General features: G+C 40.6%; 1 protein-coding gene across 1 annotated transcript in view; it reads left to right on the forward strand.

The window, feature by feature from the left end:
* RASGRF2 (Ras protein specific guanine nucleotide releasing factor 2) overlaps positions 1–18,545 on the forward strand; it is an 839,627-nt gene that overhangs the window by 649,240 nt on the left and 171,842 nt on the right. The window contains exon 17 of the mRNA XM_030193334.1: positions 15,213–15,302. Within this exon, the coding sequence (XP_030049194.1) occupies positions 15,213–15,302 (90 nt within the window). The remainder of the gene's footprint in view (positions 1–15,212; positions 15,303–18,545) is intronic.

Raw genomic sequence — 18,545 nt, forward strand, 5'->3', positions numbered from 1 at the left:
AGTCATCAACTTCAAACAAGATAAGTTCACCGTTGTGTTCTCTATTTCCCGGTGTTTTGAATCTACATGTGAACTTCATAAGTGGACATTCATGGCATCAGCCCTTTAAATTACAGGTGCTGTTTGCTTTTGGTTTAGTGAATCCTCCTTTAGTACAGATGCCAATTGAATAATTTTCTAGACTTTGCATTTAATTGATTTTTTAAAGAAGTTTCAATTAATAAAGCAATTTAACATATTATATATATATATATATATATATATATATATATATATATAGGAGGGCTGTGATAGAGAGCATTGATGATGTATAGAGCTTTTTAAGTGAGCTACCCCTGCAACTAATCTTACTTAAATTGAGCTCGGCTAGAAGGTCAGCCTATATTGAACTCTCTTTGCCCCCTTCAAATTATAAACCCTTTATGGTATAATTTTACCGTGTATAAATGTAGGCATCTGCTACTTTATTATATTAGGGAGTCACTGAACTACCAGCAACCCAACTTCCTTTCACTGCCAGAAACATTATGAAATAATGGGTTTCTTCCAGGCACTTGTGACCTGGATTAGCCACTGTTGGAAACAGGATACTGGGCTAGATGGACCATTGAAGGCTATTCTTATGTTCTCATGTTTTTAATTCAAAATCCTGCAAAAGACAACTGCACTCAGAAACCTATAGCAAACCTGCTATAACATAACAGCACTGACAAACCTCACTTACCACAAGCTGTCAGTTCTGCAGTTAGCATTGGCACACTTAACAGCTTCTCAAAAGGAGGCAGTAGGTGCATCCAAAGTTATTTGCAAATAATGCACAGTAAAAAAAAAATCTTTGCTATCCAGCAGCTGCAGGGAACATACTGGCATAACACCAATGGTTACACAGCCTTTGCACTTACACACTGCATTAATATTTGCTTGTAAACCACAGCAATTTCAAAAGCTTACTGCACTTGGGAGTGCAATTTTCAAATTAAAGGAAGCCAGACAGTGGTAAAAGAGAAAAACACAATAATGGCATTGATTGTAGAGGTGACAGCGGAAGGGAGGGTCAAGGTACATACAACAATAAGATTACAAAAAAAGCACCAAGGGCCGTTCAAGCATAGGATAGTCATGAGTCCTTTATTAGACCCCACACATTCTATGTTTCTGCGTAAAGTGCCTGCATCACGGATCTGATCAAAAAAAGCAAAAGAACAAAGGTACATATAAAAAACACTGGTTAATTGCAATGCAACAGATGTAACAAATACAGAAAAATTATGTTATGCAAAATAAATGAAAAAATGTTCATATAGGACATGTGGAACTTTAAAACTCATGTAAAATGGATAAAGTGTGCATGTGATTCACAAAAATACTTAATAAATCAGTGATGTGAACAAGAATGCATCCTGCATTAATTAAAAAGTGATTTTTGTGCACAGGTGATTATTATCCTAACAAATAACAGTAATAAAATGCTTTTTAACCATACATCTTACCTATAAAATCTTTCTGTCTAAGATAGTGAGCTAGAAAGCCCATATAGTCAGCAGACCTTAAAAAGAGACATGAAAAAATAGTGAGAACACCAAATAAAGTAACATCATTGCACAGCAGATGAACCTTAATCATTAAATACATAAAGGACTCTTGATTATGGCCCTTGGTGCTTTTTTTTTGTATTCTTATTGATTGTAGAGGTGTCAGTCCTAAGTAATTGCTTGTGAATCATGTGGTGAGAGAGAAGTTAGTCAAGTACCAAGAAATTTGCGAGAGGAAGACAGGGCCTGTGAATTACATTGTTGATATGCTGTGCACATCGTGTGCGATAGGAAGACAAGGCCTGTGAATTACATGTGCGATATGATGTGCCAACCTTGTGCGATGGGAAGACAGGGCCTGTGAATTACCTGTGGGATGTGATGTGCAAACCTTATGTGATGGGAAGACAGGGCTTGTGAATTACATGTGTGATATGCTGTGAAAACCACATGTGATGTGGAGACAGGGGTTGTGAATGTTATGCAAACCGAGTGTGATGTGGAGACTTAAGAACTGCACATACGAGAGATAGGGCTTGTGAATTGCACGTGCGATATATTGTGCGTACCTTGTGGTACAGCATGTGGATTGTATACGCTATTTTGATTGGGACTACAGGAGATGCTGTTGTGATGAGTAGTGCTAGTAAAGCTGCCAGGAAGTAGGCATATGAATTCCCTGCGTGATTTAAGCGTGCGGCTGTAAGGGATGCTATAATGTGTTGTGGGGCTGCCGTAGCTGTTATGAGTAACATATTCATTATCTAGGAAGTTGTGCATGTGCATTCCAGGCGTGATATGTACTGGGAAGCTGAAAGAACTATGCAGCTGCCTGCACTGCTAGGAAATATGCATGTGGGTTCCCTGTGTGATAGGGATTGCGAGGTTGCAAGAATACCAGGAAGCCATGCCAGTGCATTCCTTGCGCAGTACAGAGTGGCCTACACTGTCTGCTATTGCAGTAGCATAGCATACCTTCTTATGCCAGTGGAATATCTTGAAAGGGCCCTTAAGTGTGGGGGCTGTTCACCTGTAGTGAATACATCGAAAAGCAGAAAGGGAAAAAATTAACTGTTGGCCGCACCGACTGTTAATGTCTTGTGCTTGCCTCACCTGTTGTTCACCTGTTGTGCATACATGGAAAAGCAAAAAGAGAAAAATTTACTGTTTAGCTGCACCGACTGTTAATGCCTTGCACTTTCCTCACCTCTTACATCAGGGCCTTGGTGTGACTATGGGGAAAGTGTCAGAGACTAAGGTTGTATGTCACCGTAGGTAATACTGCACCAATTCTATGAGACTACTACTACTACTAATTGTTGGATTATTTGTAGTAAATAATTAGCAGATTTTAGTACACACAGCTTCAGCTTTAGAAATGTTAATTTCTTTCTTCATCTCTCTCTCATTCACCCCTGAATAATTCACTGCTGAGTCACTTTAAAGTTGAAATAACAAAACATCTGTTTACTCACAGTTTGTAGTTAGATTATAATCAGACAGGCTTATATTTACATATTACTATACATTTGTCTTATCAGCTCCTTCCATGTGCTTAGATGGTAATGGATGCTCACACCACCATAGATCCTCTCAGGTTAGGAGAGATCATGAGCTCCATGTGCTCCATGTGCTGCATCTGCTGCATCTAACCCCCACAGGAAGTTGCATAGCTGTGTGACCTCTCTAAGTAATTCACATCAGAGGTCACAGAGTAATCACAGAGAAATAATAGGTGACAGGCAATGCATGTAAAATACAATTACATTCCAACAAACCCCTTCTCATGCATAACTGTCATGCAATTATTTATTCATACAAAGTCCAAGCTTTATACGCAGATTCACAAAATGTTCTCTGGGTAACGGTTTGGTCATGATGTCAGCTGTCATCTCACTGGTGTGACAATAGTGTAGACTGATGACCCCTTCTTTCGCCAACTCTCGCACGTTGTGGTATTTCGTTGCGATGTGCTTGGTGCGTGACTGAACCTTGTCATTCTGTGACAGTCGGATGCAGCTCTGATTATCTTCCATTATCTGGATTGGTCTCTGTTCAGCTATTCCAAAATCCAGCATAAGTTTTTCAATCCACATCAGTTCTCTGCACGCTTCCGATACGGCCACATATTCAGCTTCTGTAGAAGACAGACTCACAATACTTTGTTTATGACTGGCCCATGAAATTTGTACATTTCCATACATAAACACATATCCACTTGTGGATTTATAATCAGAATGATCCCCTGCCCAATCTGAATCACAGTAACATATTAGTTTTGGATTACTATTGGCTGAAATCTTTAATTTACAATCAATGGTACCCTTTAAATACCTTACCATCCTTTTAACTGCAGTCCAATCTGATTTGGTAGGTGAGCTGACCCTTCTGCTCAAAATTCCTACTGCATTTGCTATATCAGCCCTGTATGTGGTAGCTAGATATAAAAGCTTACCTATGGCTGATCTATATTGGATGTTATCTGGTAAAGGTTCTCTTACTGTTTCATCCTTCAGAAAATCAGTGATCATGGGAGTGCTTACAACTTGGGCATCTTGCATACCTAAACTTTCAATAAGCTCATTTATTTTCTGCTTCTGGCTTAGAAGATAAGAACCATCATTTTGTTTCTCAATTTCTATACCAAGATAGTATGACACATTACCAAGTTCTTTTATCTCAACATTGTGGTTTAAACACTTTACAATGTCCTTGTACTCTTGCTCACTTTTGCTTGCAATGAGCAGATCATCAACAAAAGCTAAAATGTATGCATATTGTCCATTTGTGCACCTAGTGTACAAGCATTTATCTGCTTCACCTTGCTTAAATCCCAAATTTGTCAATATTTCATGCAATTTATCATTCCAACATTCTGCACTTTGCTTTAATCCATAAAGACCTTTGTTTAATTTACACACTAGCTGTCTTTGTTTTGTATTTATGAAACCTGTTGGCTGTTCCATGTACAAGTCTTCAGTTATATCTCCGTGAAGAAATGCTGTTTTCACATCAATGTGTTTGACTTGCATGCCTTTTGAGACTGCAATGCTCAGAAGTGTTCTTATTGTCGTGTGTTTCACTACAGGTGCAAACACTTCATCAAAATCTTCTCCATATTTTTGAAGATATCCCTTTGCCACTAATCTGGCTTTATACCTTTCCACTTTTCCTTGTGCATTCCTTTTTAACTTGAATACCCATTTGCATCCTATAGCTTTCTTGCCAGGAGGTAATTTTGTAAGAATCCAAGTATTATTTTTATCCAATGCATCAATTTCTTCTTGTGCAGCTTTATGCCATTCAGCAGCTTCTTCTGCTGGCATTTTCTCAATCTCATCCCATGTTAAGGGCTCTTGAGCTTCTGCTGACTTTGTTAGGTAAGACAGTCTTGGGGGTGGAACACCTTTGTTTTCCCTGGATGAGCGTCTGACAACAGGTTGGTCTGACCTTTCCGCATCCTCTAAATCTGAGAGTTCTTCTCCAATTGATTCCCCTTCTCCAACTGTACTGTCTTCTTCAATGATCCTTTCTGTGTCTGTTTCCTCTGCCTGTTCCTCGTTAGATACAGGTGAGTTGCTTTCAGACATCTGCCTTGGTATGGCATTTATATACACTGGCATGTCTATTATGGTTCTAGTTTCATATTCTGGATGATAAGGCTCATCTGGGATAATCCAGCCTTTATCAACCCTTTTGTTTTCATCAAAATATGTAACATGTCTTATGCCAACAATGCCAGTTTTCAGATTCAAAATTCTATATCCTTTGTGTCCTGGAGTATAGCCAACTAAAATGCCCCTTTCTGTTGTGGAATCCAGCTTATGCCTTCTTTGCTTTGGTACATGAGCATATGCTGTACTTCCAAATGTTCTTATGTGTGACAGGTTTGGCTTCCTACCATGCCATGTCTCATGTGGTGTGCGCTGAGCGCCTTTAGTTGGCATTCTGTTTTGTAGGTACACTGCTGTGAGAATGGCTTCCCCCCATAGTCTTTTAGGGAGATTGCTATCTGACAGCATACATCTGGTCATTTCCACAAGTGACCTAAATTTTCTCTCTGCAACAGAATTTTGCTCTGGTGTATAAGCTACTGTTGTGATATGTTGAATGCCTTCTTGTTCTAGAAATGTGCGCATGCTTTGTGAAGTGAACTCACCACCATTGTCGGTCTGAAGAACCTTTGGTTTTCTTTCAAATTTATTGCTCACCATGGCTACGTATTTCTTCAGCATGTCTGTGACTTGACTTTTCTCTTTCAGCAAATAGACCACACAGTATCTAGAGAAATCATCCAAGAATATTAGCACAAATCTGTTATTTCCCAATGATGGGATATTAAACGGTCCACATAAGTCACTGTGTATTAAGTCCAGCACTTTATTACTCCTATTTCCTGTGTATGCAGGAAATGAGGGTCTCACACCTTTTTGAGTAACACAGTCTATGCATTTCTCCATTTTACCAGCATCTGCACTTATCTGAATGCCGGTGGCCAGTTGCTTACTGTAAAGATCCTGGATCACCTTAGAATCACGATGTCCCAGGCGGCGATGCCAGATTTCCAGACTACATTTACCATCATTCTTCCTTACTTGCGCCATATGTGAGGCTTCACCTGAAATGCTCAGTTTATAAACATCATTATGCATAAAAGCTTCAGCATACACTTCATCATTTTTAGAGATTGTGCACTTACTGTTTTCAAAATGAATCGCAAATCCCTTCTTATCTAATGTAGATACACTAAGCATATTGCAAACTGCTTGGGGAATATACAAGACATCACTTACAGGAATTTCTTTAACTTCATTAGACACTTTGCATTTTAAGAATCCAATACCTTTTGCTTGGATCTTAGCAGTCCCTGCGTTTGCAGTTTTAAGGATACCTTCCTCTGGACACATTTCCTGAAAGAAATTCTTACAATTGGTTAAATGGCATGTGCTCCCTGAATCCAAAATCCAAGTACTTTCATTTGAATTATTATTTACCATAGTCAAAGATTTTTCTGCCATTAGAAAGCCCTTGTGTTTATCTTTGTCCTTCATACATTTCCTGGTTTGAAAATTCTTTAGTTCCATTGGCTTAGGTGAGCTAGAGGGAGTGTTTTGTGTTTCCTTACACCATTTAGATACATGTCCCTCCTTTCCACATGAGTAGCAAATCAGCTTGCCCTTGGGTGGAGTTTTCCCATAGCTCCGCCTTCCTCTGTTCTTTGCCAAGAAATTTGTTTCATTTCTCTCTGACTTGCTTTGAGAACACATCTCCTCAGAATCATTTATTATGCATTCCTGCCTTAGTTTTGATGTTGTCTGTTCAAAAGATTGCCCTTCAATGGCCTCATTTACAGACCTAAAAACATCAAACTTCTTTGATAGTGAGGTAAAAAGAAATGCTCTTTTCAATGCATCACACATGGGAATTCCAGAAAGTTCTAGCTTTTGAAATGAAGACATAAGATGCATAATGTGATCATTACATTTACTTTTATCCCTTAATTTGGTTTCATTCAACTCTGCCAGCCAAATTGGTTGCTGCTTTGCATATGTAGTTGCATACATAGTTCTCAGTTTATATAAAATGTCCTTTGGTGTATCTTTTCCCTCCACTAATATGGCTTGTTTCTCTGAGAGAGCTTCCAAAAGCATGCACTTCACATAATAGTTTGCATTGTCCCATTCAGCCATATTTTCAGCTGTTCTGTCTTGATCTAAGCATATATATAATCCTTTTGCTCGAAGGAGACATATGAATCTTAGTTCCCACTGCTGATAATTAAACTCAGTTAATTTAGGCACCTTGAGAGAATAGAACAATGGTGAATTTCTTCCCTCAGCCATTTTCTTAGCCTTCTGTCTGCTGTGTGGGGGGAGAGAGAGACAGACTGAATCTTTCCTTTAAAACTTAAGAGAAAAATGTGGCCTTTTTTTTTTTCTGCCTGGTAATATTTCTCTTCTTTTTCAATTCCTGGACCCTGGGCCCATAACCCTTTTGTTGGATTATTTGTAGTAAATAATTAGCAGATTTTAGTACACACAGCTTCAGCTTTAGAAATGTTAATTTCTTTCTTCATCTCTCTCTCATTCACCCCTGAATAATTCACTGCTGAGTCACTTTAAAGTTGAAATAACAAAACATCTGTTTACTCACAGTTTGTAGTTAGATTATAATCAGACAGGCTTATATTTACATATTACTATACATTTGTCTTATCAGCTCCTTCCATGTGCTTAGATGGTAATGGATGCTCACACCACCATAGATCCTCTCAGGTTAGGAGAGATCATGAGCTCCATGTGCTCCATGTGCTGCATCTGCTGCATCTAACCCCCACAGGAAGTTGCATAGCTGTGTGACCTCTCTAAGTAATTCACATCAGAGGTCACAGAGTAATCACAGAGAAATAATAGGTGACAGGCAATGCATGTAAAATACAATTACATTCCAACACTAATCATTTCTAAAGCGCTACTAGACAGTCCCTGCTCGACAGAGCTTACAATCTAATTAGGACAGACAAACAGGACAAACAAGAGATAAGGGAATATTAAAGTGAGGATGATAAAATAAGGGTTCTGAACAAGTGAATAAGGGTTAGGAGTTAAAAGCAGCATCAAAAAGGTGGGCTTTTAGCTTAGATTTGAAGACGGCCAGAGATGGAGCTTGACGTACCGACTCAGGAAGTCTATTCCAGGCATATGGTGCAGCAAGATAAAAGGAACGGAGTCTGGAGTTAGCAGTGGAGGAGAAGGGTGCAGATAAGAGAGATTTACCCAGTGAACGGAGTTCCTGGGGAGGAATGTAGGGAGAGATGAGAGTGGAGAGGTACTGAGGAGCTGCAGAGTGAATGCACTTATAGGTCAATAAGAGGAGTTTGAACTGTATGCGGAAATGGATAGGAAGCCAGTGAAGTGACTTGAGGAGAGGGCTAATATGAGCATAACGACACTGGCGGAATATTAGTCGTGCAGCAGAATTTTGAACAGATTGAAGAGGAGAGAGATGGCTAAGTGGGAGACCTATGAGAAGCAAGTTGCAATAGTCTAAGCGAGAGGTGATAAGAGAGTGGATGAGGGTTCTGGTAGTGTGCTCAGAAAGGAAAGGGTGAATTTTGGTGATGATATAGAGAAGGAAACAACACTTTGGTCTGGATTTTGGCTGAGATTTCTGGTGTGGAGAGGTAGATCTGGGGGGAGTCAGCCTAAAGATAATACTGAAAACCATGGGATGAGATCAGAGTACCAAGGGAAGAAGTATAGATGGAGAAAAGAAGAGGTCCCAGGACAGATCCCTGAGGTACACCAACTGACAGTGGGATAGAAGTAGAGGAGGATCCACTAGAGTATACACTAAAGGTACACTGGGAGAAATAAGAAGAAAACCAAGAAAGAACAGAGCCCTGAAATCCAAGTGAGGACAGCGTATCAAGGAGTAGGCTGTGATTAACAGTGTCAAAAGCAGCAGATAGATCGAGAAGGATGAGGATAGAATAGAGACCTTTGGATTTGGCCAGGAACAGATCATTGGCTCTAGACATTGGGATAAATCATATTCCCCACACCCGAAGTACTCTACTATAACAATGTCTACAGATTAGCTTGAAATAAACACTAGTAAGGTTGAGAGTCCAACTAAACCAGTTGTTGCGTCATAGACCTCTATGTCCTTACCCAAAGCAATGTAGCATAATAGGATATGTGCACTTGCAGCCAACAATGGTGAGATCCCTGTACGTTATTCCCTAGAAACGAGGCAGATTTAGTTCCTATCAGTGTATCACAGGTAGTATGAGTTTGCTGGATCAGGTTAGCCCTTAAAAGCGAGCAAGACACACCAGCAATCATGGAAAACCCTACATCTGCCGGTGCAGCAGAACAATCACACGCGGTACCTGGTTTTTAGATGTATGGAAAGAAATCGGTTAGCGCAGTTTGTGCCCTGGGCAGGGCTGCTTGCGCAATCATCGAGCACAAATCTGTTGCTGCTTCTGGCCACTGGGGGCGTACCTGTATAACAGCACTAACAAAAGAAAAATACCATAATTTATAAGCATAAGATTGTACAACATAAACCATCAATACACGTGATGCCTATGGCAAGTGATATGTATCACAAGTGTCAGGTTTTGGTTTTTTTTTATCTGCTACACCAATTATGGCTATCCTTAAGGTGCATGAACTCTCTCTGTTTGCTCTGGGAGTTGTTGCATGGACCAGCTTGTCCATTGTTGGACACAGAATACTGGGATAGATGGAACACTGGTCTGGCCCGGTATGTCTACTCTCATGTTATTATGTTATGATCTTATGAATAGTTAGGCTCTAGAAGTCGCTGCCAGAGGATGTGGCAATAGCGGCAAGCATATCTGGGTTCAAAAGGCCTGGCCATGCGTCTGAGGCATTTATGGCAATACATCAGTGTCTCACTATAGTAAACTTGGGTTCAGAATAATTTATCTTTTTATATATATATATATGTATGCACTTTAAAAAAAAATGCTAAAGTGTTATAAATTGTTTTAAATGTGCTCAGACCATACCGTTTACACCCATTATATCCCCAAGAGGAATATGTGGTGGTGTCACAATGGAACCATCATTGCACATATGATGTTCCACCTCCTAATATTTGTGTATGTACATACAGCTGCGCCCAAGTAGATCTTACTCACCAATGTATGCGTATATCTATAATACATATGTATAAGTCATGGACTATTCACATTAAATATTGTTAGACTTGAGCTCAAACCTCCGCCCATAAATTATGGTACATTCCATATTACCTTCTGATACATGGATAATAAAACATACAGTTCACCGTTTGTTTAAACCTAAAGGAGGAATATGTTAATTCATGACACCCTGATTTCTCTTCCCCCACATATCTTACACAAACCAACCCACAATGCGATATACACACATATTCACATAATTATTTCACTTCCCTTGGGGTATATTGTGCTCGTGCTTGTGCTTCATTAAAATCACATATCATTCATCCATTCCAATCTTGCCATCAAAATAACTGCTCCCTTTAACTCTGGCCGAGTTTCAAAAGTCTTCATCAGAAAGGGAAACTAAAAATAAAAACACACTCTTTTACAAACAACCCACACTTACAGGGTAAAGTATACACTCACAATGCTTCAAACAAACTCAATATATTAAAACAAAATAACTCACAATACTAATCTTTTAAACCAATTTTCAGGCATCATAAATCCCCCGGGTGGGATCGCCTCTGGAATCCTTCCTCACTCCTTGGAGAGCATCTGAAGTCAGGCTCCCATGCTCCTTAAGTACCTGAATTAATGAAGCTCTGGCCTTAACATTTACCAGCTGGAAACAGCTTCCCTTAAAGTGACAGCCTTAGCATGAGCAGTCTTATCACACCACGCTATCACGTGCTGGCTATGGGACTCCTTTTTTTATTGTGCTTAGATTAGTTAGAAGTAGCACTCACGCCCCTCTGCTGTAGGTATGTGGTTACATGCTAGGGGTTCTAGCTCCTGAAGAATGGTCTGAGCAATTGCGTAGGCGTACAATTTTCAGATTTGTAAAATAAGCTTGGCAATCTCTAGTGAGATATCTCTACCTATAAACATTGCTGAACACCTGGAAATTGCCCTCGAAGGTTACCTGCCTTTCCATGCTTAAACCCTGGAAATTGCTAGTATGGTGCTGATTGAGCTGCATTTTGCAGGAAATCATTACTTAATAAGGTATAAGTAAAATGGCTATCAATGGCAGCTGAGCTAGAGCCAATGTTGCGCCTATCCACAGGCATGAGCACAAAATAATAGTCGTAGTGAAGTAGCCCATCACATAAGGAATAATCGGAGCATTGAGTAATTCCTCAGTTTCCCGGCCATTTTCATTGTACAGGTCTAGAAGTTGACCTCCATCTAAAGCAATTTGTATTTAAAGTAATTGGTATGCAGTCGCCTTACCTAAAATGAATAGTGGTAAGCTTACTATGTTACTGCATCCCTGCTTATTTCTAGGATTGGCAGCATAAAATGTATTGTACTTTTTTGGGATCTTGCCAGGTATTTGTGACCTGGATTGGCCACTGTTGGAAGCAGGATGCTGGGCTTGATGGACCTTCGGTCTGTCCCAGTATGGCAATACTTATGTACTTATGTGCATGTTCATTCAATGACAATACTTATGTACTTATGCACATGTTCATTCAAGCAAGTTCTGGCATAATAACATAGTTTGTGGCTCTAAAGTACAGTGGCTACCATTTGACACCATGTACACATTTAGCAATGTTCAAATTAAAATACAGTCCCTCAAGACATTTGGCGTACACAAGTGAAAACTAGAGAATCAGTCTAATGTACTGAAGTGCTGGTTCTACCTTATACGAATGCCAACAACAGCAGCATCTCAGTGGCGCCCACAATGTAACTCCAGTCGTGCTGTTTGGATCCCCTGCCACCTAGAATGAGAACCATGTACTATATGGCACATACTTCTCTATCCCTGAATATGCAGGCAGCACGATCATCATTTGGTGTTATCCCTCGGCTGTGTGCCAGTGTCGGTTGCCCATGCCGCTGTCGTTCTCTTGTTCTTGTTCTTGCGCTTCCCATTGCAAGGGCTTTTAATTGGTGACATATCTGCTAAAAAGTGTATATAAGATAAAGATGTTAGCAAATGTTGACTGGTTGGGAAAAAGTGGGTACAAAGGCAGGAATTAAAAAAGAAAAGAAAATTGTCAAGGCACATATAGTATATTTGGATGAATTCACTATTACTGTAACAGCCTATCTTGTAATTTGAAAATTGACCAAACTTCCATGTTGCTTTCTTGTAAGTTAGGAGTTACCATGTAGTGCCTATCTTCTATTATTTCATTATTATTGTTTTAAATCAATATTTACACGTACATATTATAGTTTGCTGCCATCTGCTGGTCTGGTGCTACATTTAAACCCCACCGAAAGAAGAAGAGAAGACAATATTGATTGTAACTACTACTACTATTTAGCATTTTTATAGCGCTACAAGGCGTACACAGCGCTGCACAAACATAGAAGAAAGACAGTCCCTGCTCAAAGAGCTTACAATCTAATAGACAAAAATAAAATAAGCAAATCAAATCAATTAATGTGTAACCAGGAGACAGCAAATAAAGTTTTGTGCTGTTTGGGTATTTCAAAATGACAGCGCTCACATGGCATCAAAGATGGCTGCGCTGTAGTGTTTTTTTGCCTGCATGGTCCTTCATTATCGTGCTTCCTCTACCCGCAGAATGTACACCGGCGCTAATATGGTGTGCCTATGTACTGCCTCAATATGGGGACCATGATGATTACCTGCAACCAGCATTCCTACTGCTCGGCAACTCCCTGTACACTTTCAGTTGCCTCCTGCTGACCCAGTCGCTTAACAGTACCGCTACCAGCCAGGATATCACATTCAAGAGCCATCCTGATGTGAAATAGCATCAAAAGGAGCTTACCGATAGTTGCAGGCACTGTTGAAGGGGGCACTCTCCTAATTCCACCAGCACCCATGGCGGGGTCCGATGGAGCCGAATCGCACCACCAGGCAGGTGTTTGAAGTGTGCAGTGTCTGGAGACCCTGCAGTTGGCGGCTTCATGCTGTTGCGGCTGTATGTTGTAGCCATCAGGTGCGCGGAAGCCGACTGGTTTGGGGCTGGTGCCAGGTAAAAACTGCCTGGGATATCCTGTGCCTCTGCTTGCTGGAATTCACTGCCCACTGTGCTAGCACCGCCGCTTGGCCGCCTTACTTCCGAGGCCAGGGGCAAGTGGATTGTGACAACCGCATATGAAAAGGAGGGGACAACAACGTTGCACATCTAAAAGCCGTCTTCCATCACCCCACAGCCCAATGATTAGACCCAGCCAAAAGCAGCACTCACCCAGAGACGTGAGCCAGCACCCTCTGCTGCTCCAGCTCAACCACCATGCTATGATGGAACCGCTATCAGGAAAGTCAGAAATGGCCAGTCCAAAATAAGGAAACGCCAAATAGATGCCACTGATTTAGTAAAAATTTGTCAAACTAGCCCATAAGTCTATTATACTAGCTGCCTATGTTCCCTATCTTTTGCACCACCACCACCTCCCCCCCCCCCCCACACACACACCTTTGTACATAACTCAGGTTTATATTTTCCATCACTTGAGCAGTCTACAATAAACATTTCTAGGCTAGTATGTGATTTTTGCCTGCTTTCTTTAGTTGAGATTACAGTTGGATTGTGTGGCCACATTTATTTTATTTATTTATTTATTGCATTTGTATCCCACATTTTCCCACCTATTTGCAGGCTCAATGTGGCTTACATAGTTTTGTTAACATTGTCATTCCATTCCATTACATGGACACAAATTTCAGATTTTAGTATTATACACAGACTTATTTTATTGAGGAAGTATCACTGTTTTTCTATTTGTATGGCTGTTTTCATAAGTCCAGCTACTGAAAATGGAAGATTTTAATAAGTGTATATTGCACTATCTTATAAAACTGGCCTCATATTTTACTGTGGTAGTTTTACATCCCCACGCATTGTACTGTAAAATAGGTAGTCAAGTCCAGTCCTTAAGTGCAAGTCAATGCATCTCATGCAGGTTGTAGTAAATGTGGATCAGTGTTACCAACCGCTGCTTTAAAGTGTCTTTGAGGACTCTCATTGTTGTACAAATTGATCTGCTTACATGTATTACTGTTGTGTGCTGCAGAGTGGGAGACAGAGGTTCAATTCTCAGGTTCTGTTTCTTGGATTGACTGGGTTTATGAATTCTTTCAAAGCAGCAATTCACTATTCATATGTGTTAGATGGCTGCTTTCATGAAGAGAATGTGAAAGTCGTGACCTAATAGGAATTTTATTATCATTTTCACTGCAATCTCCTCCATCCCCTTGAGATGCACATTTATATAGAGCTTCAGAAATGTTACTATGTAGAGTATATATTTAAATCTGTTTATTGAGATATAACAATTGCAAACCATGTAACATCCTATACAGAAATAGAAAAAAGTGATTTCACCAAGGTGTTTGGTAACCCCAAAGATGTTAAACAATAGAAGGGTGAACTACTGAGTCTCCAATCAATGAAAGGCTTTGTTTCTTACATCCTTTCAACGTGACAGTAAACCCTTCGACTATGAGAATTTCCTTGTATAGAACCCAAACCCACCTCTCCTGTCCCCCTGCCCAAACAAAAAAAAAAAGGGAAAGCTATTCCAGCTCCTTATAAGGTGTTAAGTACTAAACGTCAAGCCCTGGGGGGGGGGGGGGGGGGAGAAAACTTATATAGAAATCCCAAATTGATAGAAACCCATAAGATTATGCAACCTATTGCGCCATTCCCAGAAGGAGGGAGAGTTTGAAACAATCCAGACCTTAAGAATACACTTTTTGCCCAGAAGAGCCGCCATGCATAATAACAAGTGACCACCCCTGCTGTGCTTAGCAAAACCTTATGTCTGTCCAACAAAAGGCCCAGGGCTGATTTGTTACTGTGTAAAGTAATAAACGCTAACATACTAAAGCCTCTAGTACAATAGCTTTTCTGAACTACAGTGGTATGAATAAAGGTATCCTGAATATGTGTATTAAAACAATTCCTTTTATAAAATGTCAAGAAAACAGTTTATTGCTAATGTCAATGCCTATTTGGTCCTTACAGTACAGACTGCTGACAATACCCGCTGTTCTGTCTCTCCTGCATCTGCTTTTGCCATCGCAACAGCTGCAGCAGGACATGGAAGTCCGCCAGGTGAGAGCAGTCGTGTTCAAGAAAAGTTTAGACGGGTTTCATTAACAGGTAAATCTGTTCTTCAAGTATATTAGGCAGTTTGTATCTAAAGGAACTGATTGTGGAACATCTTTCCCCTTACCCCTTTCTGTGTTTCCCTTTGAGCATATGGCCAAGCATGGGAAAGCAGCGCACTTTTCTACATGTACATTTCCAATTCTTTTCAAACAGATGCAAATGTACCCACAGGAAAGTGTGCATAGGATTTTCAAAATTAAATCTCAAAGCATACTCTCCCACCCCAACCTAAACCTATCCCTTTTTGGCTGTGGGTAAATGTACTTGACTGTACTGTAACTGAAAAGGTCTCGACTATCCAACCTTCGCTAATCCTACCACCCGGCATATCCAACAGACCCCCTCCCCCAATGAATTCATCGCATTCCCGTTAAGGAGTGCGCAGGTTTTCTTTCTGTTTTCCAGCTTCACAAGCTGCTGGTTAGTGTTAATAAACAATACCATATTTTAAATACAGATACCCTATGTCTGTTCTTTATGTATAAAGTATGTTTTCTGTGCATTTTATAAGGAGTTAACACTTTTCCATATTATCTGACTTCACTTATCCGAAAACATCTCAGTCCCATTTACGTCAGATAATCGAGTCTGTACTGTATTCTTTTCCCATGGCTAAACAGCTGTTTAACCACAGACGTAAAAATTACTCTTCTTATACAGCACTCTTGAGATACTGTAAACACTGCTAGGTCACTATTCAGATGGCAGCAGCAGTTTTTTAAGCACCAACCACTGCTGGCTAAATTAGACCTGGATATTTAGTGCTGGGCCATATTCAGCTCAGCAGCAGTTCCCAAACGTCATGCGCATAGGCCGATATTCATTGCTGTACCCGCATAGCTAACCAGGCAAAGTTAGGACTACCTTTTCTGCGGTCCAGCTTGCCTGGTTAGTTATGGAGGCACTAGCACTGACTCGCTGGTGTCTGCATAACTCTCAGCTCTTCATCAACCACCATGGCACTAACCCCCGGATTCTATATAAGGCGTGGCAAGTAGAGCACGTTAAATTGGGCACACGCCCAATTTATGCATGCACCTTAATTAACAAGCCAATCAGTGATGGTAATTGGCCAATAACCAATTATCACTAATTGGCAGTAATTGGAATTTACATGCACTTGTTTTTAGGCGTGTTCTAAAAAGAGGCACATGTAAATTCTAACACGCGTAGCTGAAAAGGGAATGCGGCCATGGGAGGAGTGTGGGCGTGTCAGGGGTGTTACTCAAATTTATGTGCATTGTTATAGAATTTGGGGGAATGCACCTACATTTAGGTGTGGGTATTTACACCAGGTTTTCAGTGGCTTAAATGGTCACGCCTGTATGTAGGCCCGTTCCCTGGCTCTATGCGCTATTCCATAAACAGGCACGGCTCATAGAATAGCACTAAGCTCTTTTTTTGGATGCGTCTAGATTTTAGACACCATGCACAGAATATGACCCTAACTGGACAGTGCTGCGGTGGTCAGAGCTGATATTCAGTGGCACTGCTGGGTTAAGTGCCACTGAATATTGGTGGCTGACTACCTCAGTGTGATTTAAGCAGTACTGACCTCTGAATTACTAAGACGTGTTCTGATATGTTGCTTCATAGATTTTAGAGATCCTCCACATTGTCCTTTATGCATAGTAAATTATAATGGTATGGATATCTCGTAATATTGGGTATATACCCCCTCATTCTATAACGAGTTACCTAAATTTAAGTGCCTGTTGCATGCTTAATTTTACAGAATATTGGCATTTAATAAACCCCAAATTCTATATATGGTACCTTAAGTTGTGCATGCTAATTTGGCTGCACGTCCAAATTGTGTGCACAACTTAATTGATTAACAAGCCAATCAGCGCTGATAATTGGTATTTAACAACAAATTAGTGGCACTAATTGGCTTTAATTAGAATTTACACACACAACTTTTCTAGGCGTATTCTACAATGCGGTGCGCACAGTCAAAAAGGGGGTGAGGCCATGGGCATGGAATGGGCGGGTTGTGGGCATTTCAAAAAACTATATGCATTATTATAGAATACACCTGACTTGCGCCTAACTTAGGCACATGTATTTAGGCCTGGTTATAGGTGGCCTAAATGGGTGCGCCTACATTTTAGGCGTATAGAATCACGTTAACAGCGTGGTTTTACAGTGCTGATTTTTAAGGCACCATGTATAGAATTTGGCCCTAACTGTACAATTATGCACATAAATAGGGTATGTCATGAAACACCTACCCCACAGCCACTTAGAGGGTCTATCCCCAGTCTAGCTCAGATCTGCCTGCACCTGCTGCTTGTGCTCTACACTAGCACCCTCCTCCCACCAACTGGGTCACAACCACCTCTGGGCGAGTCTTCTGCTCTCAAATTATCCCCAGTGATTTCTAGGTCACTGGAGCCACACTCCCAGTGGTCCCACAGGTACCAGAAAGCACTCACATACAAACCACCAGGATTCTTTATAAGTCCAGACAGGCAGAGGCAATAAACAATTATTTATTGTCTTAATAACTGAACAATGAATAAAAAATGTGCAATCGGCAAAACAACAACAGGTAACTGAAATATGGATCAATTATAAAACAAACTAAACGTTTGCATACTTCCTAGAAAGTACCTGGGGAGATCAGGACATATATCTGCTCGCAGAGCTTCAGCAAAGAGATCTCTCTCGTTCTGCCGGGCTGAAACTGAAGCAACAGCCAGCATTTTTTTTTTGTTTTGTTACATTTGTACCCCGCGCTTTCCCACTCATGGCAGGCTCAATGCGGCTTACATGGGGCAATGGAGGGTTAAGTGACTTGCCCAGAGTCACAAGGAGCTGCCTGTGCCTGAAGTGGAAATCGAACTCAGTTCCCCAGGACCAAAGTCCACCACCCTAACCACTAGGCCACTCCTCCACTCCATCTACTGGATAATTCCAAACTCCAGGCCAATCAGAGCCCAGAACAGTCACATACATAAGTAGATAAGTATTGCCATACTGGGAAAGACCAAAGATCCATCGAGCCCAGCATCCTGTTTCCAACAATGGCCAATCCAGGTCACAAATACCTGGCAAGATCTCAAAAAAGTACAAAACATTTTATACTGCTTATCCCAGTATGGCAATACTTATGTACTTAGTGGCTAATTCACGTCACAAGTACCTGACAGAATCCCAAATAGTAGCAAAATTCATGCTACT

Source organism: Microcaecilia unicolor, chromosome 2 (genome assembly GCF_901765095.1).
Source record: "Microcaecilia unicolor chromosome 2, aMicUni1.1, whole genome shotgun sequence".
Taxonomy (NCBI): domain Eukaryota; kingdom Metazoa; phylum Chordata; class Amphibia; order Gymnophiona; family Siphonopidae; genus Microcaecilia; species Microcaecilia unicolor.